At 46.7% G+C, this 24,484-nt stretch overlaps 2 protein-coding genes across 2 annotated transcripts in view; both read right to left on the bottom strand.

Annotated features, from left to right (window-relative positions):
- PERP (p53 apoptosis effector related to PMP22) overlaps positions 1-24,484 on the bottom strand; it is a 345,785-nt gene that overhangs the window by 122,753 nt on the left and 198,548 nt on the right. The gene's annotated exons all lie outside the window — the stretch shown is intronic.
- Positions 9,065-11,072, bottom strand: OLIG3 (oligodendrocyte transcription factor 3). The gene has a single exon (XM_066314350.1). The coding sequence runs from the start codon at positions 10,970-10,972 to the stop codon at positions 10,151-10,153; it is 822 nt and encodes a 273-aa protein (XP_066170447.1). The 5' UTR covers positions 10,973-11,072; the 3' UTR covers positions 9,065-10,150.

The following is a 24,484-nucleotide window of genomic DNA, read 5'->3' as shown; positions in this document are numbered from 1 at the left end:
TGTCACTAGCTGTTATTTATATTGCACATGATTCAACAGATGGTCAGGCAGATGCAATGGCAAGGTGAGACAGCCACAGCAGTGAAGGCTGGAATAGAAGATGCTGCAGCTGGAGGAAGAGGGCTGCCCATGGAGAGAGATGGATGGAGCTGGTGGTCGGGTGAGGGGATGAGCAGGAGATGTTCAAGCAACTGAACCTGACAGTGTCAAAGAAAGGGTTGTTTGCTGGCTATGGGACCCTGCAAGATGTGGGACATGCTGGGGTCTTCATGGGAGCAAGCCAGGTAAAGAAGCCTGACTCAATATGACCAAGAGAGAAGAAACTGAAATGCTGATACTGCATTTACAGGAGAACTGTTCTTCTGCTGTATTGCTGGAAACAGAGTTAACACCAGAGAACTCAGGTAAAATCCACATGGGCAGAGGTGAAGAAGTAATCAGTCTGATCTGATTCAAGGTATTTAGTTAGTGCTGCCTTTCTCAGTAGGCAGGATTTGGGGCAGAAACCTTGGACACAAAGACACTGTAAAAAAGTGCTGTGACTCAAAAGCATGGATGTAGGGCTGCCAAACTGATGAAATTCACAGTAGGAAGAAAAACCCACTGCAACATTTTAGGAAACACAGTAAAAAAAGAGAAAAGTAAAGTTTTCTCTTTGGATTATATCTTTGTATTGATAAGTTGAAATATGCTGAAACAAGTGAAGGATGTAAGTACAGCTTACCTGGTCTAAGCAGGTGGAAAGAAGAGGAGACGAGTCCCAGGGGAAAGCCTTAAGCTTCTCATTCAGCCTGTGCCTGCAGCCACTTCTCCCACAAGGTATGTTATTCCTACATAGCAGAAAGCTCTCTGCTTTCCCCAGCTACTTACAAATTTGGGAATGGATTCATTTTTCTTGGTGGATATATGATGATAGGCGGGGAAGGATTGTCTCTGGACATATGAAGAATTCTGATACTGAGGGCTATTTTATGTCTATGCGTCATATTTACAAACTGAAAAAGTGGCTGTCATGGGCATCTTTTGCCCCATGTTGATGTGAAACCCAGAAGAGAAGAAGGATTTTTTGCACATGGCATGGCACAAAAGTAGAAATGGACATTCTTTACAGTTTTGTAATTCAATAAACCAATCATGCACAACTGGGAAAACCTAAGCAGAGAAAGCCAAAAAGTAATGGAAACAAATCAAATACTGGGGACCTTGATAATGGTGATAAATATCTCACTTCACAAAGAAAATGTATTCTCCTGGTAATATGGAGCGAAAGACAGAGAGAAAGAGATGACAACAAGGGCAAAAGCTTTCTGTAAGGGAAAACAACTGAGACTACCATCTATACAAAACATGCCTGTGACCATTACCTAGCTCTGCAGCCAACTGGCACAGACTGGCGTGTGTCCACATTATTAAATTCTTGCTTTCCAGGCAGTGTGGCTGAACACAAATTGCCTGCTGGGATTGGCCTTTGGCCTATGCTATCCCCAAACCATGCCTGGGAATTGTTCAGGAGAGTGCTAGCTGCCTGGAGCCAAAACATGCCAGGAACTGTTGTAACAGTTTGACTCTATAAATAATTGAGCCACAGTGCCTGAGAACATTATGTAGCACTGGTTAATTTACTAGGAGAGACGAAGTCCATGATTCTAGCTTGGAATGGAAATCTTGGACATCTTACAGAACCCTGAGAAACAGAGAACCCTAGAGCACCCAACAGACACAAGACTGCGCTGATGGGAGGGAGGCAGGCATCCACAGCTGCACTTAAGTCAAATAAGAAAAAGCTCATATCCTGGCACAAATGATGGAAGTATGAAGTAGTAGGATGTAAATCTTCCACCTCTGGAAAGGGCAGATGGACCATGCTGGAGCAACTAGGGGAAAACAAAACATGGAAAGGCAGATCCTGAAGCTTTGAAAATACTCCACTCAAGTACTTTTGCAGAGTTTATCTTGTCCTGCTTCAAAATTGAACACAACTAAACCTCCCAAAGACACTCAGTGAGAAAGAAGGGGCACATGCACTGCTAATAGATATGGTCTCAAGGCCACAAGGAGCAGGTGGCCCAGAGGGCTAGTAGGGGCTGGAGCCTGCTCAGGAAACACCCTCCAAAACACATGGAGCCCACTGGACCCGAATCATGCCTGAAGGTTGGCCAAGCTGTAGACACCTCAGAAGACCAAAGGCACAGCAGTCATTTAGAGAAACACACTCTAGAGAAGGTGGGCAGGGCAGGGAGCACACTCCAAGCTCATGAAAGTCTGCACACCACTCCTGCAGGGCAGCAGGGCCCATTGTGAATAATTTTGTGTTCTCATCCCAGACCCATGCAGAGGCACTGAACAGCTGCTCCAGCGTAACTGCTCTCCTATATTCCCTACAAAGACGACATGGATATATCGGGACTTCAGTGGCAAAGGTCTGGAAACTACTGTGTCCACCTCCCATGGAAATGAAGCCTTTAGACCTTTCTAGTTTAGGTCCTTTGCCAATTTATGAGACTCAGAGTTGTTCAGACACCGGCAACAATCTGGGCTTTTGGATGGAAGTGTGCACAAGGTTTCAATGGTTTCTAGCCCTGGTAGGTCTGTGTCTGAGATATTGGTAGCCCACTGTGAGTATCAGCACTTACGTGGAGTCCAAACTCAATTCTCATTGTGCTCAAGCAAACCATCATGCCACCCATGATCACCACTGTTGTGACTAATTTCTGTCACTGTCACTTGCAATTTTAGGAGGCAAGCCAAGTGCTGAAATTGGGGATAGAAGCTCTCCCAGTAAATGTTTCAAGGCCCTTTCTCCTAGTGCCTGAAAATTCATTTGCTGTGTGAAGCTCTGGCGGCACAGGCCACAGAATCCACCATGGCAAATTCGTCTGTGAAGCATGAGGTAGGGCAGCACAAGGGACAAACTGCATGTTTAGTTGTCTACTGTCTGTGTGGCATTTGACAGATCTTTGTTTATGAACAAAAATAAAAAGTCAGGAAAGAGGATGTTTTATGAGGTCACGTTATTGTTCTTTCTCTGACCCCATGGACAAGGGCTTGCAGCTCCCTCAAGTTGAAGGCCAGGTTTTGTAAAATAAGTTTTTATTAGTCGTGAAACATATCTCTGCTTTTTAAAAATACAAATGAAATCTCATGGTTTTTTGGAGAGATACAATTTACAGCTGAAACACAGAAAAATAGCACCTGGTGTGTGATAGTGAGAGCCACTGGGTAGAGAGAAATTAAAAGAACATTAAAATAAATTAAAAAGAAAAAAGTACACATAGTACACAAAAAGTACACAAGAAAAAAGCCCACAAAGAGTAAGTATGCAGAAAAGTAATTTAGCATTGCCAAAAACACAATCCATTTTTATAACACACACATATCTGTCACTATAGGACACGAAATGAATGACATGCACACAGTCAAGTTGTCAGGGCAAAAAGAGGGAGGTTTATTTTTCCACTTCGGTTTGTATAGATTTTGGACAATGACCGTGGATTGGAGGATGAGGTTGCCACCTCTCCAACCCCACTGGTCAAACTGGAAGTCCATCAATTGTCCCTCCTCAAGTGAGGAATGATAAACAAGAAGGACAGTTACCATAATGTCACTTTGTTTACATGAAAATCTGTGAGAAACTCCACTACAAAAATGCAAACATCAGAAGGCTGAAAAAGATCAGGGCAACACACATCAACTTCCTTTCATGAATAATTTGTAAATGTTTCCTCTGGTGGTGTGACTAAGGCACTATTGCATCCTCATGTACTTCCCTGGCATGGGGGAGGGTTTTCTGGAGGTGGTAAATGCATTCAGAGACAACAGTTTCATTCCTCCCCTGTTTTGTGGGTACTCTGTTATCTCTGTCTTGAAAGCTGAGTCTTACCTGCTATTATTACCTTACAAGGCATCAGGACCAGGCCCTGTGCACGTATCTTGTTTTTCAAGAGGTCCGTTAGTTTTTGAGTTGTGGGTCTCCACAAATCATCTTCACCCCAAACACTAAATTCCTGCATTTCTTGTAGTTTCTCCCTTGTTCATCTGGCAGCCCCTGATGCTGCTCTGCCAGGTAACTTTCAAGATGCAGGTGTCAACAGCCACAACACTTGGGGAAAAAAACAAACACAAAAATATTAAATTAAAATATAGATCTACAGGTTTCTTACCAAGGCTGTATAGAACCCTATCCTGAACCTACCACAGGTTCAGAGACTTGGAGGATCTAGGCATAGATTTTGGTCACACAGCCTCAACAGAAGATACTAATTTTTAAGTTTTGTCCATCAGCCAAACTTTACTCTTCTGCAGCTGCACCGTGCTTAGCTAGGTACCTACTCCAATGTAATATCAAGCAAAAAGTGTTTTTTTAACTTCAGAAGAGAGAAATGAAAGGCATGAGAAGGAAGGTTTGTTGGGGCAAGCAGGCTACAGGCACTTTCCTTCACCCTTCTGGTGTCTTCAGTTCAGTGTCTCCATCTCAATCCAGTTTTTGGGATGCTGAGCAGCTGTTGGATAGCAGCACAGATATGGATACAGCTCTGTCAAAAACTGTATCACCTCCCTGATGTGGCATAAGATTGGCAATTCCTTTTTGTTTTATTCATTTGACCCTAAAACCTTTTATAGTTTTAATCAAGCTGAATATTTGAAAAAAACCAGAGAATATAAAATTATTAACAATTAAACAACAATTAAGTTTCTTAGTTTAAAAGGTGATTAAGCAACTATGGGAAGTTCCTTCTGTGAATGTTGGGGTGGTTTTGCTTTGTCTCTTTGGTTAAAGTGTAGCTTTTTACTCAAGATTCCAATATGCCGATTTATTTTATTTTATTTTATTTTATTTTATTTTATTTTATTTTTTTACCATTTTGTTCTTACTCAGTTTCCCTATTCAAAATATATTAAGATGGAGCTTAGGGACATGGTTTAATGGGACTTAGGGACATGGTTTAGTGGTGAATTTGGCAGTGTTAAAATTATGATTGAACTCAGTGGCCTTAAAGGTCTTTTATAACTTAATTTTTCCTACAATTCTGTGATCGTGAGGCTCAATTCAGCCACTTAAACATAGGGATTTACTGCCTCTGAGATGCCCTAGGATGTCTCACCTGACCTGTCCTGCTGCCCCAGTAAAATATGAGTGTTCAGCAGGTTCTGGGTCAATTTTAGGCTGTACAGTGTGAATGTCTCTAGGTATTTCTAATACACTGAAAGCAAAGCTACAAATTCAAATCCTTCAGTTTCACAGAACTTCAGTGAAAAATGTCGGTTTAGTATTTAGTATTTAGCTTCTACTTAGCTACTAGTTGGCTGCTTCTGTTTCAGACCTGAGAAGGGGGTTTTGTGCCCCCAAAGTACCCATTTCCCCCTCTCAATCTTGCCTTTTTTTTTCTCCTGGCAGTAGCACAATGGCATCCTGTGACAGCTCTTTGCAGATCAAATCCACTTCTTCCTGCTTCTGCAGGAGGGAAAGTGGGGCTTCAGAGAATAGAAAATACAAAATTTAAAAAGTTGGATAGAAGCAAGTAGGAAAATACAAAAGAAGTTGGAGGGAGGCAGAGCAAGACACATGCATTTTAAGAGACACACATCCTTAAAATCTTTATTAAATTTCCAAGTTTTGCTAAGAGAGTAGGGCCCCAATCAGGGCAGCTGGACAGGCAGACGTGGTCTGGACCAGAGGCAAGAGGTGGCAACCTATTAAAAAAAATTACTCTTTTTTTCCCATTTCTTTTTCTTTTCCCTCTGTGACTTCCAAGAAAAATGATTTCCTCATTTGGTAATAACTGATGGGAACCGTGAATTACTGAGCAAGGCCCCCAGCCTAGTGTTTATCTCCTCACCAATAAATCTCTAAACTGAGGGCAATGAAGCTAAGTACTGCTGCTATTTCTGCATTTTATTTCCATATTAATCAAAACACAAGCCTACCCCCACCTCTTCCCTGGCCCCATGGATCTGAAGAAGAGGCATGAGGAGACTGTCTGGGTTGGACATGTCAGGTGGGGGGTCTGGTGGGATGGGAGAGTGGGGGAGAAAAGAAACCCCACAGCTTGGAGAGTTGAGTACCAGTGCCCGGCATTTTGGCTTCAAATTTGTGGCAGACCCCTGGAGGCAGAGGCAGCAGGGTCCTCACCCATGGGAACTAGGAAGCACTGGGAAGGGAGGGGTTGTTGCTTTCCCCTGAGACAAGGAGAAGCATCTGCCTTCTCCAGAGCACAGCTCTGCCAGGACCCAGTGGTCAGCAAAGGAATACACAAGGGAAAACCAAGTGTCCATCCACCTCCGATTTATATTATATTTATATTTATTTTTATTTTTATTTTTATTTTCATTTTTATTTATGTGCACACATAAATGTGTTTTATATACATGCACGCAGATTTTACTCAGTTTTGTGTTGGAAATGAAAGGAATTTCCTGAGAGCACCAAACTCTCCTCATCTATCCCAGAAGCTGGCTTAGTCAAGCCGTGCTGTGCCATAGCAAACCACGCTGTACCCCATTCCCACAGCTCCATCAGCAGGCAGAGACAAGCCCAGAGGGTGGATGCTGCCAGGCTCTGCCCCCACCAGAACTTTCCTCCTTTCCTATTTCTATCCCTCAGCCACCTTCCCCTCCCCACTTTTTAAAAATTTCTGGTTTATGTATTTCTCGTGTGTGTTTGTGGAGGGAAAGCCTCCCAAATAAAACCCACAGTTCCTCCTTCTGTCCTCATGGGCAAGTCTCTCCAGAAGTTGTTCAATTGTTGGTTGGTGGGAAGGGAAGGGAAGGGAAGGGAAGGGAAGGGAAGGGAAGGGAAGGGAAGGGAAGGGAAGGGAAGGGAAGGGGAAGGGAAGGGAAGGAAGGGAAGGGAAGGGAAGGCGAGGGAAGGGAAGGGAAGGGGAAGGGAAGGGAAGGGTAAGGGAAGGGAAGGGGAAGGGAAGGGAAGGGAAGTGAAGGGAAGGGAAGGGGAAGGGAAGGGAAGGGAAGGGAAGGGAAGGGAAGGGAAGGGAAGGGAAGGGAAGGGAAGGGAAGGGAAGGGAAGGGAATGTCTGTGTGTGGCTGAGTGGGGATCAAAGAGCCCTTTTGCTGAGGCAAGGGGCCCTCCATCCCCAGGACCGAAGGGGCTGAGCGGCGAAGATGCTTCAGGGCAAGGCAGCACTGCCGGGGGTGGCAGCGTGTCCGGGTACCCGACTGCTGACTCCCGCACGACGGGGTGACTTCATCCTCCTCTCGGCTTCCATTTGCAACCCAGCTCATCCGAGGCTATCCCGCTTGCCCCGCTCCGATGGCAGGGGTGCAGGGCCGGGAAAGATGTGGAGTCGGGAGGATGGGGGCCCGGATGGAGCCGTAGCTATGGGCCGTGTCGAGCCCGCATGGAAGGTGCATTGGGGCAGTCGGGAGGGCTCAGGAGGGGCCGGCAGCAGCCGGGCTGGCTCAGCCCGCTCCCCGCTGCTCCTCGCCGTTCTGCCGCATTTCCCCGCTCCTGTTTGCCCTCTGCTCGCTTTCCCTCCGCCGGCAGCGCCGCGGGGAACAGGGGGGAGTGTGTGTGAGAGTGCTTTGGATGTTGGGGCCGAGCGGGGGCTCCAGGCCAGCCTTTCTCCCCGGGACGGCGGGGAGGGTCAGCCCCTGAACAGAACCCCAAGCACAGCTCCGACGGCACCTGGGGGTCACCCCACCGGCCCCTGCTCCACGGCAGCCGCCACTGGCGCACCCCATGGGCACTCCTGCTCGTACGCCCCCTCTCCGGGCAGGGAGGGAGGGGGAGGGAGGGAGGGAGGGAAGGAGGGAAGGAGGGAAGGAGGGAAGGAGGGAAGGAAGGAAGGAAGGAAGGAAGGAAGGGAGGGAGGGAGGGAGGAAGGGAGGAAGGGAGGGAGGAAACTGCAGCATCTCTTGATCATCATGCTGAGTTACTGTAAGGATTTGTCTCAGGCAGGGGGTGACTTTTTTACAACATGGTTTGTTAGTTCGTGTTTTGGAGGTTAATACACATTCCTGTCCTTTTCAAATGATTGTGTATGCGTGGTTGAGTCCTAACACTGACTTGGGTGCTGCAGTGTTGCACAGTTCGCTCACCAGCACGGGTCGCCCACAGGTGCCCTTCTGAAAGTTGTTTGGCATTTCGGTCTAAATGCCCCATCCATCTATGTTACTGCTCAGTTTACAACTCCGGGGTAGTCGCCTTCTCCTGTTCCTTCATGTCCCTCCCGGACATCCCCTTTCGCACAAGGCAGGGCCCGGGGCTGCCCGGGGGATGCAGGACCGCGCTCCCGTGTGCGGAGCCGCGGGGCGCCGGGAGCCGCCAGCCGCGCTCATCTCCACGGAGATGATGCCTCCGAACGGGGCAGAACTGCCCTTCCCGACCCTCTCCATCCTACCACTTCCCTCCCGAAAAAATAAAAAAAAAAACAAAACAAAACAAAAAAAACCAAAAAAACCACCTGCAACCTGGATCTCAAAAGGAGAAGAAAACAAAGTTATTGCCCATAAACGCCCCGGCGCCCCTCCCAGCGCTGCCCGGGGCCCGTCCTCCCGCGGCCGGTGCTGGCTGCGGGACTGGCCACGGGCCACCCCGATTCCTGACGGCTCCCGGTCCGCTGGGAAGCTGCTGGAAGCTGCCCAGCAGCTCGCACACACCTGAGGACATCGGCTTCGTGGCTGCTTCCGAGGCAGGGCACACGGAGATGTGCCAGTGTCCTCCCGCCGGGCCCGGGAAGTCCTGGAGAAACCCAAAGCCATCAAATACGGAGCCTTTTCTCAGCTTCCAGTCGCGGACAAAGGCGAAACAGGCAGCTTGGAATGAATTTTTTACTTTATTTGGAAATCTCCTCCAGAAACACTGGTCAATAATAAATATATCGATAGTTATTATCAAGAATATATAAAAAATAAAGACATGGTGGTGTCTTTGAGGCCCCAACAGAAAACAAACAAACGAACGAAATGAAGAATAACATTATTTCAAGCAAACTTCCAGATCCATAGAAAACATATCGAAAAGGAAATAAACAGCAACTAAGCTTCTGATTTAGATATACAAATCACCGATCTGGCAAGAGCTGACCCCGCATGCAAAACCCAACCATAGCAAAAAATATTTAAAAAAAAAAAAAAAAAAAAAAAAAAAAAAAAAAACAAAAAACCCAGAAAATAGAATTAAAAAAAAAAAAAAAAAAAAAAAAAAAAAAAAAAAAAAAAAAAAAAAAAAAAAAAAAAAAAAAAAGCAGCAAACACGAATAAACCCAAAGTCAGCAACAGGAATTTGTACCCCAGACAGCTAAATCAGCACACTTCACCGAGAGTAGGAGATGGGAGATTTGACAAAACAGATCTACTGGAGGGTTGTGTTGCGTTTTGCACAATTTTCCTCTTTTTTTTGTTTTTAGTTGGTTTTTTTTTTTCCTTTTTCTTCACAGAGGGAAGAAGAAAAACTACCGCAAACAAAACCGCATCATAACCAAATCTGTAAAAACAAAACAAAAACCCACCAAAGCACAAAACCCTCAAACCATAAACCGCACTCGAAGACTTTAGTGAATTCTCTCGGAATTCCCTGTTGCCAGGGGAGCCGCCTGTGCCGGTCCCCACGGGTGACAAACTGGGGCGGAAAGCATGCATGCATTCTCTGGTCTACCTTGGGCCGCCGCTGCGCTGCTGCAGCCAGGTTTGGAACGGGAAATATCGGGGGTGTCGCCGTGGGAAAGGAAAAGAATGGAAAAGCCCGGGGAAAAAAAAAAAAAAAAAAGAAGGGGAAGAAGCCCCAATCCGATTTCATCGTCTCTTGGTAGCTGCGAACACTACAATGACAACCATGTCTTTTTTTTTTTTTTTTTTCCTTTAACATACATTTTAAGGAATCATTTACATTTGATTACCATCAGCGGCATTATTATTATTATTATCATTATTATTATTATTATTATCATCATCATTCTTTTTACAACAGGGACTTTTTTATTTTCCAGTTTAGTATAATAAGAAAAAACATCGCCCGAGGAGCCGGGTAGAACATTACCTTTGCAAGGTCCTTACTACACTAATCCCGTGTTACAGGGGGCTTGGCGGGCGGGGGCAGGTCCGGCGGCGGCCCGGGGGGGACCGGCCGCAGCCCCCTCTCCGTCCGAGGGAGCGCCGGCTCCGGCGCAGCCCCAGCGGCCGGGGGAGCCCCGCCGAGTCACTTCAGGAGGTCCTTGGTCTCCCCCGAGATCCTGGCCATGTTGGAGGCGGTGAGGGCCGAGAGGTGGGGCGGGGGAGGCATCTGGCAGATGGTGCAGGGGCAAGGCAAGCCCGCCCAGTGTTGGAAGCCGCTGCCGAGCTGCAGGGCAGGGGGTGTCGAGGGGGTCTTGAGCAGGGAGTGTGGGGGCCGGATGGTCCCGATGGCCGGCAGGGAGGCGGAGAGGGAGGAGGAGGTGTTGGCGGAGGACAAGGCACTGCCGAGGATGGGATGCACCTGGTGCACGGTGCCGGCGGCGTGGGGCGGGTGCCCGGCAGAGTGTCCCACCGTGCCGCAGTGAAAGGCCGAGTGGTGTCCCCCGTAGATTTCCCCAACTAGCCTCTTCATCTCCTCCAGGGAGCTGGTGAGCATCAGGATATAGTTTCTGGCTAGCAGGAGGGTGGCGATTTTGGAGAGTTTTCTCACGGAAGGTCCATGAGCGTAGGGCATCACCTCCCGCAGTCCGTCCATGGCGAGGTTGAGGTCGTGCATCCTCTTACGCTCCCTCCCGTTGATCTTCAGCCGCAGCTGCTGCAGGTCCTGCTCCGAAAGCTGCTTCTTGATTTTGTACTTGCTGCCTTCCCCTCCGGCCTTGGAACCGTTCCTGGTGAGGCCTTCCCCAGACATCTTCTGCACCAGATCGTTCTGGGTGGAGGAGACAGAGTTGAGCCGGCTGTCTTGGTGGTGGTGATGGTGGTGGTGGTGGTGATGGTCTCTCAGGTACATCTCATCCATGTCTGGCGAGGAAGCTCTGCTGGAGACAGAGCTGGAGTCAGAATTCATTGTATTCGGGCTTCTGAGCAAGAAACTCTTCCCTGCTCTGGAAGTGGCAGAACAAGACAACTCTCCTCCAAAAAATCAACGAAAACAGAACGAAAAGGAAATAAACGGACGGCAGGGTCTGCCAGCGAAGGGCTGGAAATGCTGGAGGGAGAGGGAAAAAGCCCCTCAGCCTCCTCTCTCTCCAATGTCTCCCCTCTCTCTCTCTCTCTCTCTCTCTCTCTACCCGGTTACTCAGCCTGTTTACAGGATGGCTAGTTAGTGTATGCTTGGACTAACCTCAGCTTGAAAAAGAGGGGCTTTTATAGAGCTGCAGCAGAGAGCAGAGACAAAAGGAGCCCTCCTATGTATAATGGTCTAGTTAGGATGACGTGCCATTATTCAGGGCGGTGCGCTTTGACTGTCCCATTTAGCAAGGACCCCTATTCATATTCATTGTGGTGCCACCCGGGACACCTCAGCCACGGACCATCAGGAGTCAAGGAGACACAAAACCCCTCTGATTGACACCGCACACTCATCGCTCCGTGTGCGCGCCTTCTCCTCCCCCTGCCTCCTCATTTCCAATATAAAACCTCATCCCGTCTACAGTAGGGAGGCAGGGGGCTGCGAGGGGCTGCGCTCCTGCAAGGGGCCGGCCGGCAAACCCCGGCCGCGGGCAGCAGCGGGCAGAAGTCCCTCCGCCACGGCGGGAGGGGTTGGGGGACCTCGGTCGCCCCCGTCCTACAGCATGCCCGGCTCCAGCCGGGGCTCCACGCTTTGTTTGCCGTTCCCTCCCCCTTCCCCTGTCCCCCCCGGCCGGGGCGTGTGGTGCGGCACCGGCTGGCCCTCGCCTGGGCGGGCTGGCCGCCACTGCCTCGTACCTGGGTAGCCGCTTTGTTTAAATGAGCGATGATGACTCGGGCATCAGTCGGGGGAAGGTGCGGGCTGGGAAACCCGCCTCCCCCCGGCCAGTGACTCCCTTTAAATAAACGGGGAAAGCCAGGGTGCGTCGGCAAGCCGGTGTGCTTGGCGGCAGAAAGGGTGGCCGGCAGCCCCTGGGGCTCCGGCGGGGGGCCGCGGGGCGGCCGGAGCAGCCGTCGGTGGGACAGAGAGGGCCGGGCCGGACACAGGCGGGAAGGGAGCCAGCTCGGGGGGCAGATCTGCAAACATCCCCAGGCGTTCGCGCCAGTAAGTAGATGGGTCCCGGGCACTGGCCGCAGCCGGCGGTGGCGCGGGGAAGGGAGGAGGGTGCGTGGGGCCGAGCTGGTGGGGACTCGGCCGGGCAAGGCGGGCGGGGCGCTCGGGGCGGGTGTCACCACCTCAGCTCTGGGACGAGCCCCGTGTCAGCATCTGCCCCGAGTGCAGATTGAACCGGCGTGGCCGCCTGCGAGGTCTCTCGGCATGGGGAGGTGAGAATTCCCCCGCGGGGACGGCCGTGGGAGCAGCTTCGTGTCCGGGGAAGGGCGTGCGGTCGTCCGAGCGATCTTCCCAGCCCCCGGCCGTGCGTACGCGATGAGTGCGGGGCTGTCCGACAGGACAGGACGGGAGCCACCCGCGCCACGCGTGGAACTCCGTGGTGCCCTCCTGTCTCGGAGGGAAGTGACGGGCTGAGTGTCCACTTTCCAAAAGGTGCTTAGGACCCGGAAGAAATCTTGGCAGGACCTCGTTCCTCCATAGTGTCCAGGCCGCGAGAAGGACGAAGAGCCAGAAAAGAAGGGATATTTTCGTTCGACTGAGTTTAACTGCGGTTAATCTGCTGAGCAAAATTAGCACTGTCAGTAAATCCTGCGGTGAGAAGAGAAGAGAAGAGAAGAGAAGAGAAGAGAAGAGAAGAGAAGAGAAGAGAAGAGAAGAGAAGAGAAGAGAAGAGAAGAGAAGAGAAGAGAAGAGAAGAGAAGAGAAAAGAAAAGAAAAGAAAAGAAAAGAAAAGAAAAGAAAAGAAAAGAAAAGAAAAGAAAAGAAAAGAAAAGAAAAGAAAAGAAAAGAAAAGAAAAGAAAAGAAAAGAAAAGAAAAGAAAAGAAAAGAAAAGAAAGGAAAGAAAAGAAAAGGATTTAGTTTAGGAGAATATATCAAAAGTAACTGAACGCGATCTCGGCTTTATCAAGCTTCCACCGCGAAAGCCGTAAGCCGCCCAAGACTTTTCCTGAGCTGACAGTTTTGCCGGCCACACAGGCAGGAAACTTGGCCGGGCCGGAGTTCACAGCGCTGTCCGACCCCGCAGAGCCGGGCGCCGCCGGTCCCCGGTCCCTGCAGAGCCGCTCTCCTGGTGGCTCCCAGGGGCTGCCCGCTCCTCCCTCAGTTATTTTCTCCCGTAGAACTGGGGTGAAGCAAATGAACAAAAATTGATACGGTGACGGCGACAGCGGCAGAAATCCGCTCAGGATCGGGGAAAAACCCCGGCCCCGGTTTGGAGGCTGCTCGAGAGGCTACAGCTCCCAACCTTCGTCCCCGCGCTCGCCGCTCTGGAGCAGACGCGCATCTCGGTTTGGGGAAGTTCAAGCCCGACGGGGACAGGAGAGAGGAAGGCAAAAAGATGCCGTCGGGGGAGAAGCAACAGGAGGGGTCCTGTGTTCACCTCCGGCAGGGAGAGCTGCCCCTGCGAGCCTCACTCACCTACGGGTTTGAGGTTTCCTCGGGCTGGGGCCGGGGGACGATGCCGGACTAAGCAGCCGCCGGGCACCGCGGGGCGAGTGGGGTGGGCGCTGGGACGGAAAGAAAAGGTGGACTTGTCACTCGAAGGAATATTACTAACAATTTTCTTTCTCCTTCCCCGGGGATGTCGCTGCTTCCCAACTGCCCTGTCTCGGCTGCGCGGGCCAGTCCCGCCTGCACTGCGGCAACATCCCCCTCACGGGACGGGGCTGCTGGACTCGGCTCCTCTCGGGGTCGCCTTAGGGCAAAGGAAGGAGTCGGGAAAGATACGCAAGGTTAAATCCCGAGCACGGAGAGCCCTGCCAGGAAAGTCGTTTCGGAAATAAGCAGCCCTTCTCCAGCACGATTGCCGGTCATAACACTGCTTGACGCGTCCAGGCTTCCTCGACGCTTTCCTTTCCAGCTCGAAAGAAAGAGAAAAAGATAGATGAATAAAAGAAAGAGACACAAGGGAGAAAGATAAACGGAGAAAAATGGGGAAAGAGAAAGACAGAAAGACAGAAAAAGAGAAAGAGATAAAAAGAAAGAGAAGTGAGGAAGAAAGAAAGAAAGAAAGAAAGAAAGAAAGAAAGAAAGAAAGAAAGAAAGAAAGAAAGAAAGAAATAAAGAAAGAAAGAAAGAAAGGAAGGAAGGAAGATAGGAAGAAAGGAAGCAAGGAAGAAAGAAAGGAAGAAATAAAGAAAGCTAGAAAGAAAGAAGGGAAGAAAAAAGAAAGAAAGAAAGAAAGAAAGAAAGAAAGAAATGAAAGAGAGTAAAAGGGAAGGAAAGGGAGAAAGAGGGAAGGAAAGAAAGAAGGAAGGAAAAAAACCGAAAAACCGGCACAGCAGAGCGGTGCATGGGAATTGTCACTCCTGGGCGCAGCCACGTGGGAGGACACCCTCCCGGACACTTTCGGCCTCAGCCGGCGTGGAGCGGCGGGGCCGCCCCGTCCCGTCCCGGCGGCGGCCGGGGCTCCGCGCTGCCTCGGGGCGCGCTGGCCGCGCTCGCCGCTGTCGCTCCGCGGAGGACAAGTGCTGGCCATCCGCCCGCCAGGGACATTCGGGATAGGGATGTGGAGAAGTCGCGGTTCAGTCAACAGCGAAACTGCCTCCGACGGCACAGCAACGAAATTAACCCCCAGGAGTCAGAAAACCAAATGTTTCACTATTCGGGGAGTCGGAGAGGGCGAGAGATACGGTTAGGTGGTAGCTACATCAAATTAGCGTGCTCTGTCCCACCTTTTAATTCCTATTTTCGTAAAGGCACGGAGATTTGGTGAGGAAGGGAAACGTGCTTTTTCTGGAGAGACGAACTGCTGGGAGAGACTCAGTGCCAGGTGCAGGAGAGTCCCGTCCCGCACAGCGCCGGCACCGAGCTTGCACCGTGGGGAACTCAACCCGCTACGTACCCGGCGGCGGCTCACGGGGAAGATTTTGGGTCTAGAGGCTGCTCCGAATCGAAATCGTGCATTTTCAAATACTGGATTTTAGTTAATGGCTGCACTTTAAGGCAGTGTCCGATTTTGAATTATCATAGAGTTTGGTATGGAAACTGGATGTACCTTGCTCTTGCACAGTGTCACTATGACAGAACATTAAATCTTGTCTCTCCTTGACTTTATTGATCTGGCCAGCAACATAAAATCTAATTAGTGATATGAAAACTACTTACACCAGTGTTATGTATTTTTCTTTTGGGTTTATTAGAAGCCTATTCGTTTTTATGGTTTATTGCTGTTAGTTTGTGCTATGTCTCCTTATTTTTATTTAATTTTGACATTTGACAACCGTGCTTTCAGCATAAAAGTAGTTACAACTGTTAGCACTACAAGTAGTTGTTGATACAATTGAAGAAGCCAAGATCACTGCATTAGAAGAGAGCTCTCAGCTGGCTGTCTGTGAGAGAAGTGCTGCTACAAAGGGGTTGTGCTGCACCGCCCTGGGTGCTAAAGCTGAAATTTGGTTGCTTCTGAACAGCGTGGATTTTATTTTAGAGGACAACTTAGATTCCCTAACTGCTTGCTGCTTTTGCTCAAGATGTACTAATGGATTTCATTTAGATCGACGGTATGATTCAGATTGATAGCATCTTGTCATCTGACACTTTGACATCGTCAAAGTGAAAAGACTGAAAGACTGTTTTAGCCCTTGTGTTTATCACAAATTTGCTTTCTGATAGCAGGGCAGTGACTGGCAAGGGAAAAGAAGGCTGTTCTGGCTGCTGTAGTCAAATTCTGCAGATAGACAGACCCAGAGATAAAATTCCTCTGCCTGGATAGAGAAAAATTCTCCTCCGTTCATATCATTTTAAATTCGTTGGCAACAAGGGATCAGAACAAATTCTGCCCATTGTTTAAGTATGAAACTGGAGCACTTACTGATATCTTCAAAGTATTCTGCAGAAGACAACAGGATCGGATCCATACCAGGCACAAATTCTGAACATAATTGAAACTTAAAGGAAATAAATGACAGATATTCCAGTGCAGTTAATTAAGGATGGAATTTTTTTTTTTTCTGTATTTAAACACTGATTTGCAAAACTTCTGGAAAAAATATGGCACAAAACCTTAGTAATAAAATCTAAAAAGTCAAAGTCTAATTAACTAGAGATGCACAAATTGTTAATCCTATGATATATGACATTTTCTACCAAAAGTAAGAAATTAGTTTCCGTAAACAATAAAAAACACTTAATCAACAGTTTGCATGTAACTCTTTTTTTTTTTTCTTTTGTAGTGTCTGCATCTGAAACCTGCATTCTACGAAGATAAAAGATCCCAGAAAATCAATTTGTATGTTTCCTCAGCTATTAGTCATATCATAGTACTAGCCAATGGTGAAATATTTTGCTGTTTTTGGAATTCCAGAAAAAACCCCACACAAACCCATTACAAACCTGTCAGTATTATTGAATATGCATCCACTAAATATTTTAATTTTAGCGGGTTGGTAAAATTTGCATTATCTCCAAAATACAGCCACAGAGCTGAGACTGTGATACGCGTTTCCCATGTGTAGTGCTCAGACAGCGGTGCACACTTCAGGAATGCTGAATGGGCTAAGCCTGACAGTCCTGGCAGAAAAACACTTGTCACATAGTTTGGAATCACATCTGGCTTGGCACAGTGCTGAAGGATAAAAATACTGCTCAAAGGCCTGTATTTATTTTCAGTTTTTCCTTTATGTTCTGGCCCATATTCACACCTAAAATATTAACATTCTCAAATCAGCAAGTTTTCTTTTTATTTCTGCCCTTCCATGTCATTTGCAGTTATTTGCATTCTTATTAGTGTGAACTTTCTCCATCTCTTACACTTGATACAGAAACTCACACAACGACTTTTAAGAACCTTCTCCCTGACTGCTTTAGATAGTTGATGATTACTATGTTATTCTTTAGGTCATATAGGGAATTTAAATATCAGCTGTAAACAGGGTGGGAGACAGATACAGCATACAGGAGAGCTGCCCTCAGCTCCCCGTATCCTCTCCATCAGAAACCCCAGATGCACGGAGGTTAAGTAAGCTTCTCAAATATTACAGTTATCTTAGTGTGAAAGCATTGGTGTCCTAATGCTCCAATCTTCAATAAAGATTGAAATGCTTTGCCATCCCAGAAACAAGTGTAATGCAATTTAGTTTTCATAGCTATAGTGAAAACAAATAAAGTCATAGAAATTATTGCGTATTTTTTCCACTACACATTCAAAAGCATGGAAGACTCACTAAAGAGAAAGAAAAAACAATCCTTGTCTCATTTTGTATCTTAATTTTAAACAATGCATGTTTCCAGTGAATATTTACAGGTTAATAATAGGCTAGTACAAATTCTAGAAGACACAACAAAAATTATCTGCAGTCTATTCACAAACCTTTGCCATGTCTCAGTGTTTGGGGATGGGCGTATGGACTGCCTCCACTACCCTTGAATAGAAGTCTATTGTGTGGGCTTGTTCCATTGGGATCAATGGGACGACATGTGCAATGAGATGCTAATGAACACCAGAAACGATGGTAAAATCTGGCCTGGCTAAGGCATGAGGCTTTTTTTATAAATCACTGCTGAGTATCTTGCTATACTTTTTTCAACTAAGCTGCTGAAACTTCAAATATTCAGGGAGACTTTACTATATAAGTTTTTGTTCATCATTTAAATCACATTTTCCCACCTTTACGATGTGAATAATTCTCCATTCTTGTCTTGTTTAAAGTTGCAGATGAAGGCAGTCCCTTTCCAGTGACAATTGCACTGTTAATGTAAGTGTGATTCCAGAAATGTAAAATAAAATACACTGGAGGAAAATAATATCAAGCACAAGTATAAAAGAGAAGAATGATGATCAGAAAGCAGGCTCACGGGAGAGGATAGTGCTGGTAATGTGTAGCCTCATGGTCACTGCCCCAGCGCACCTGCAGAACTCCACATCACAGGTGCTCATGTCTCACATGAGGGGGGTGGCAGCCCCAGCCCATCTCAGAGACCCCCCAGGCAACAGTGCAGGGACAGATGTGCCTGGTGAGTGCTCAAAGCCAGGCACAGGGCTGCGGTGCTGGAGGAGATGGGTAGTTTTCTTGGTCCTCCCTTGGCCCGGCCCGGGACATACCATGTGTCATTTGAATGGAAAACCTACAAACCTGTGGATATAACATTGGGAGCCTGTAATTCTTGGCAGCTTGGAGCAGACTTAGAAGTGCTCAGACACAATACTATCGAGGATCATAAACATCCCACCTCTGTCTCTTAAAAGTGAGAGAGAGGGAGAGAAGACAAGGTCCACCAGCACCATCTTTTCTCACCGGCTTATGGCAGAGGTTAATTATTAACTGTTGAAACACTGACAAAATGTGGTGTTTGTTTGCTTATTATGAGGCCTGTCAGGGCCAGAACCAAACCTTACTTAAACTGACTGATGTCTCCTGGTTTCAATAGACTCAGAGGTCAGGCCCCTAAAATTCAAATCGCCAGTGCTGTTCCTTGCAATAAAGAAACAGCGAGCAGTTTGAGGAAGCTCTTAATTACTCCAATGAGATAATTTAGTTTTTAAACAAAAATGCTTCAATTAGGGACAGACCTTTTCATATTTATTCTCCAAGAAGGAAATTGATTAGCAGAATGTTAATAATGAGATTTTAAGAGAGCTCAATGCCAGCTATAGACACCAAGCTCAGCTAAAGGAGCTCACATTTTCTTTCCAGCTGCCAACAGTAAGCAAAACTGTTTTCAGGGAAAGACCTGTGGATGGAATGCAGGTCATCTTCTGTAATTTGCTAATACCACTGCTGTAATCACTCTGCCTTTATTCTTTTGCACCTAAACCAAAGGTGGGTGCCCAGTAGCAGCAGTTTCATGTATCCAGATCTAGCCTGAAGCCATCATCTCTTTGTCAGAAGACAATTCCTTGCAGAGGTGCTTAGCTGGGGCCCTGGTAAAACACAGCCTTCATATGGAACTAAGTGGTTTCAGATACTGCCAGCAAATTAAATTTAGAGAAGAAATACGAGGGACATGAGAGATTCCTAGGTGGAAGTTAGTGCCCCTAATAGTCTTCCTGGCTGTCAGAAATACTGTTGACTGGGAGCATAGGATGGAACAGGATCTTGGGAACTACAGCTTCTTCTCAGCTAGTTTGTACACAGCAAAACAAACAGCTGGCACTGCTTTTATGCTACCCCCTTTTTATTTTCTTTCAGGTATTTTGTATACTTAGGGAGGTGAGAGTTGTAGGGTTCTTCCAGACATAAAGAATGTATTTCTGGAGTGAGATGACACCCATAATCTAGTCCTGCTAACAATTACTGCCTGTAGTATGGCAAGAACAACTGCCCCAAAAAATACAGTTACAGGGAGATGTGTAAAACCTTCACTATGCGGAATACTGTGTAAATAGCATAGATAGCTAGATAAAACTAGGCAACAAAAATCAGAACTAAAAGGTAAAGAAGCAAGAAATTATATGCATTTTTAATTTTACAGCTCTGAATGACTGATGACAACAGATGCAGTGATAAGTAATTATTCTCACCACTTCTGAAAATAAAATTCAATTTAGAATTTTGTTCAGAGGTATATATGTTTTGAGTTGTCTCCTCATCAGCTTTGTTACTAAGAGAGCCTCTTCTCCACAGCTGGCTGGCACCCATAATGAATAATCAGCATGTTGCAGCTCGAGCTTTTGCAGATACCACTACCTTCTTCCTAAATTGCAGAGGCCCAGTCTCACATCATTATTGTATGTGAACTATTCAGAACTCCCTAAAGATTTGGGGAACACATACAGACCTGATAACCTCCCTGGTTTTCAATATTTTAGGTTTCCATCTATCAGAAGTCTTATAGAGTCCTTTGTACACTGCAAAATTTTGTAACTTTCCAAAATCGCTAGAATCCACACACTTAGTTCCTTTGATCTAGATATTCATGGCACCCTTTCCCATGTATTTTTTTTTTTTTTTAAATAAGACTTGGAGTTGCAAAAATAGCAAGCTAAAAATATATCAACTCAAACTTGGTGCCTTTTACTAATGAGAAAAAAACCCCACTGGATTTTGTACTGTCCTACTCTGATATTAGTAAATTCATATTAAATATATTGACTCAGTTAATATTCACTCAGGACTCCATGTCTTCTAAAGATAAAAGTAAACTGAAATAACTAAGAGATTATCTCCTTTGTTTTAGCAATATTTCAGTTTATTTCAGCCTATTTAATACACTCTGAAATTTAATTTCTGGGCTGAAAATTGTAAAACAAATACATAGTTATTGGAATTCTTTTTTAAAAATCACTTTAAAGGACATTCTTCAGGGTATAGAAAGGGTTTTTTTCTGTTTGATAGATTTTTTAATCTGGTTGTATATGGTCCTATCCCTACTAAGTCACAGCAAACAATATAGTATTCCACAGGAGCTTTTATCCTAGTGAGCAGAAAGTGAGCAGAAAGACTGAACAAAAGAATGAATTAATTAATTAATTGATGAATGTATTTAAATAAGGCTCCACCTGCTCTGCTTCAAAAATCTCTCACTATACTACAGAGAGGTTTGTTACACGGACTAATATCAAAGCCTTCCTCTTGATTTTTGAACAAGATGATTTGTTCACACTTGGAGTGATTGCCAAACTGCAAGATATACAACGAAGATGCTGCCTTTGCTGATGTGTCTAATATCAGGAAATCAAAACCTAAAAGCAACAAGGAAGGCAGTCTATCCAAAGTGAAAAAAAGTAAATTTTCACACTGCTTTTTCAGAAATACCTAATGCACTTGTTTTATCTTAAGGATTTGCCTTGCTAGCACGAACAGTTCACTAAAACGAAGAATTTAACTTAATGTGAACAAAGACACTCTTTCTGCCTTTATGTTCTAAACCCAGTGATGCTTTCTTGTCTTACATTAACTGACAAGTTTTATGGTAACAGACTGGATGGGACAGGACCTTGGTTTGCCTGCCCGACACCAGCAGAATTTGCCAAAAGTTTGCAGAAAAGCTGCTCTAAAAAAGGAGAATGGAGAAAGCCACGATAGTTGTAGCTCCTTGTTGGGGTTATAGCAGAGCCCCACCGGTGGCACTGGAGAGAAGGAGTTGGTGGCTGAGGGGTGTTGGATTAAGAGGGGTGGGGGTGGGATTTGTGTGGCCCCCCCGTCCCAGACAAAGGTCCCTGTCCCCCGCAGGAAGGTGCTGAAATGCAAAGCAAGCTCCCAGCTCCTTTTCTCTCTCTTGGTGGCATTTGGAAGTGTAAAGCTTTGAATACCAATTGCTTGAACTGGACATATGTGAATCTCTTCTAATCCTACTAATCCCGTCCCCAAGTGCTTCTTTGTATGTGGAGGCAACACACATAGATCTAAGTGAAAGTGGCCGTAATCCTGGAAATGTGGAAAAATGTCCCAGTGTGGGAGTTGGGAGAGGGAAAAGCTCCCCAGCGGAGGGAACCCGCTGGAAGAGCTTTGTGTTTGTGGGGTGAGCGAGGGGCAGCAGTGGGGGCAGGGGAGACATGAAGGGGAGCTCTCACCTTCCCCGAGCCGTGAGGAGGAAAGCAAACCCACCCAGCGGGAAAGCTCCCTTTGCAAACAGCCATCGCACACTTGAGCAAACCCGCAGAACTGAGACAAAGTTTCCAAACGCTGGGAAATTCACCCACCGGCAGCTTTCAGCAGTGTGAGCTCAGCAGGCAAGGCACTAATGTGCTGACTTCATTATTTCCCGACCTCGCCCCGCTGAATGGCAGATTTGTGTAGGGAACGGTGCACTATCACTCCACCCTTCTCTGGCCACAAGGATAGGGAGAGGAGCTGGGATCATGTCCCCAGTCAGCCGTCCTGGGTCTGTCTTGCAGGGGGCACCCTCTTACCCGGCACGGATGTGACGAGTGGAAGCAGATCTTGGCTGATCAGTAACAGGGCAGCAGACACGGAGTCAGCTTGCAAGGGACTGGATGTGTCACTCGTTCAGCCCCTCTGGACACTGATTTCAGGCAGCGAATCCTCTAACTTTACATAGGTAAAAGGATAGAGATGACAGAAGCTTCTGTGTTTTTGATTCAACACTGAAACCTCAGCATCTGACCAGCTTGTTATTTAAAATTAACATCCACCTGGATACTAACAAACCCTATGGGTTTTCCAAATATACAAGTCATATAATTCAGCCACACGAATTTCCCAAATGTCAGACAGCTAATTTACATTTTCTTGGCTAGTCACTGAATAAAACGTGTTTATACCCCACAGTAGATCGTGTACAAGGAAATTAATCTGGTTTTTGTATGCGCTTTCAAAATATTTTAAAATATGGAGCAATTGATAACATTATTTGCCAGGCAAATCTTTATTTTGCTCAATAAATCTCTAAATAAAACCATGTTAGGTAAGAAAATCTAAGGCTATATATTCTCTCGGAGTTGACATTTTTATTACCTCACCAGACTTTGTGCTTTCATAAATAAGTGTCAACTGAAATTAACCTGCTGTTTAGAGATAGTATAAACCATCCCAAAATCAGCCTGGGGACTGCAAGTCCATTTTTTTTTTCTGCACATGAACCTTCTGAATGTTACAGGGACAGAAAATGAGGCTAGATTTTTAACTTTACATGGATAAAGCAATAAGATTGCCTCCTGGAAACATGTTGAGCCAAAACCCACAATGCACTAAAATCACTTCATTAGCAGGAAACAGCCCAGGGAAGAGTTTTGCCATGTACATCAGAGAACACACATGATAAAATGGGGTGAGAATAAAACTGTCTAAGCCTGGTACTGGTATTGGTACTCGTGCAGCTCTGTGGACATGACCCTGCTGCTGGCCACAGAAACACTGCTCACGTGGAGAACTAGTCTTGGCATTCAAGGGACACTGCTGATGTTGCACCAACAATCTCCTCAAGCTCCAGCAGTGGTGGCAGGGAGAGGAGGCCTGGGAGAGTAAAGCCCTTCTGGGCAAAGACAATCCACAGAGCCAGGGCACACTGGCACACTTGTTTCCTACTTAGCCTTCCCAGACAGGGAAGAGAAGGAAAACAATTCGTCTGTAGGGAAGCTAGCTTCATTCATATTAAAGAGCCCTGTGGCCCAAGGGTGCCTATGGTGTTTTCTCCCTCAGGACACCATGCATTTTACAGGCAAAGCAAGGGTGCAATTTTTTTCTCCCTCTGATGGATCCCAAACTGTCCCCAGGCCCTGAATCCAGAGACAGCAAGTGTCTGATGTCAATATTGCTGAGGTGCCCTCAAGAAGAAGCTGTCCACAGGGACCCTTCATGCTGGCTGGAAGCCATGGCCATGCAGTAGCCAGATGGCCATTTCATAGCATGACTGATTGAGCCTTCGGCCTTACTAGTGCTCCAGCATGTGTGGTGCCATGATGACCCTCAGCTTCTGTGGATGACAGTGCCTCCCCCTGAGAGCCCTCTGCTCCTTTCTGAACAAGTCCCAGTGTTCTCCACAGCCTCAGCCTGTGCAGAGGGGCAGCAGCGGAGCCTGTAAGAAAGAGAGGTCCTTGATAAGTGAGCACAGGCTATTCTTGGAGGATTGCATCTGGACAAAATTTTTATGATCCTGTCTGTCTTCCCAGTCTTAATCTCTGCCCATCTAGCTGAGACCTGCCCTGGAAGAGCAGTGCAGCTCCCACTAAAGGTCTATTTGTTATGGGGCCATAGCTGGTAAAGCTGCAAGCGAGGTCAGTATCTACATCGTGCCAAGGCGATCTGGGGTTGTACAGGGCAGTAGAAATATGGCACATGTGACACAACTGATGTCCGGACAAGATATCTTGAAAGACAAGCTCCTTCTACAAGTGCTTCAAATGCTGGCTGGCAAGGGTCATGCCCGGGGGTGACCCATAAGGTAGGACAGCGCAGGTATGGCCAGATCAGCCCCAGGCTGCCATGTAGCTGTGCAAGGGAGTGGGCTGATGCCAGTGGACTAGTCCTCATTTGCAACCAAAATCTGTAGCATAGGCACAAAATGCAGTGTGACTCACTGAAGAAAATCAAGCCTAGATGTTGCTACCTGCTTGTCTATCGTCACTTTGGCACCTCGATTTTTGGACACAGGCAATTGTTTTTCCCCTAATTCTGCCATATATCAAGGGTACTATATCCAGGATACATAAGCTAGGATTCTCATTGTCATTCTCTTCGATGGACTCACACCAACAAGGGACCTGACCCTATTTCTATAATTTGCCCCAAATGCCGATGATTAGAGTCTGTTTCAGTTAAAAGCAATGAAGCATTAATATCTTTTAAAACAATTTAGCTTCAAATGATTGCAAACAAAATGAAAAGATGTGGCACCCTATAGGCCACTGAAATCAATTGGGTGAATTTGGAACTTCGTATTTACTGTTGGGATCTACACAAATTCAAGAGCCAAAGGCAAGATTAGTTGGATTAGTG

Source organism: Sylvia atricapilla, chromosome 3 (genome assembly GCF_009819655.1).
Source record: "Sylvia atricapilla isolate bSylAtr1 chromosome 3, bSylAtr1.pri, whole genome shotgun sequence".
NCBI lineage: Eukaryota > Metazoa > Chordata > Aves > Passeriformes > Sylviidae > Sylvia > Sylvia atricapilla.
This window is presented reverse-complemented; position numbering and strand designations above follow the sequence as displayed.

Coding starts and splice junctions, on each gene's coding strand:
- OLIG3 (XM_066314350.1), bottom strand. CDS start 10,972: ATGAATTCTGACTCCAGCTCTGTCTCCAGCAGAGCTTCCTCGCCAGAC.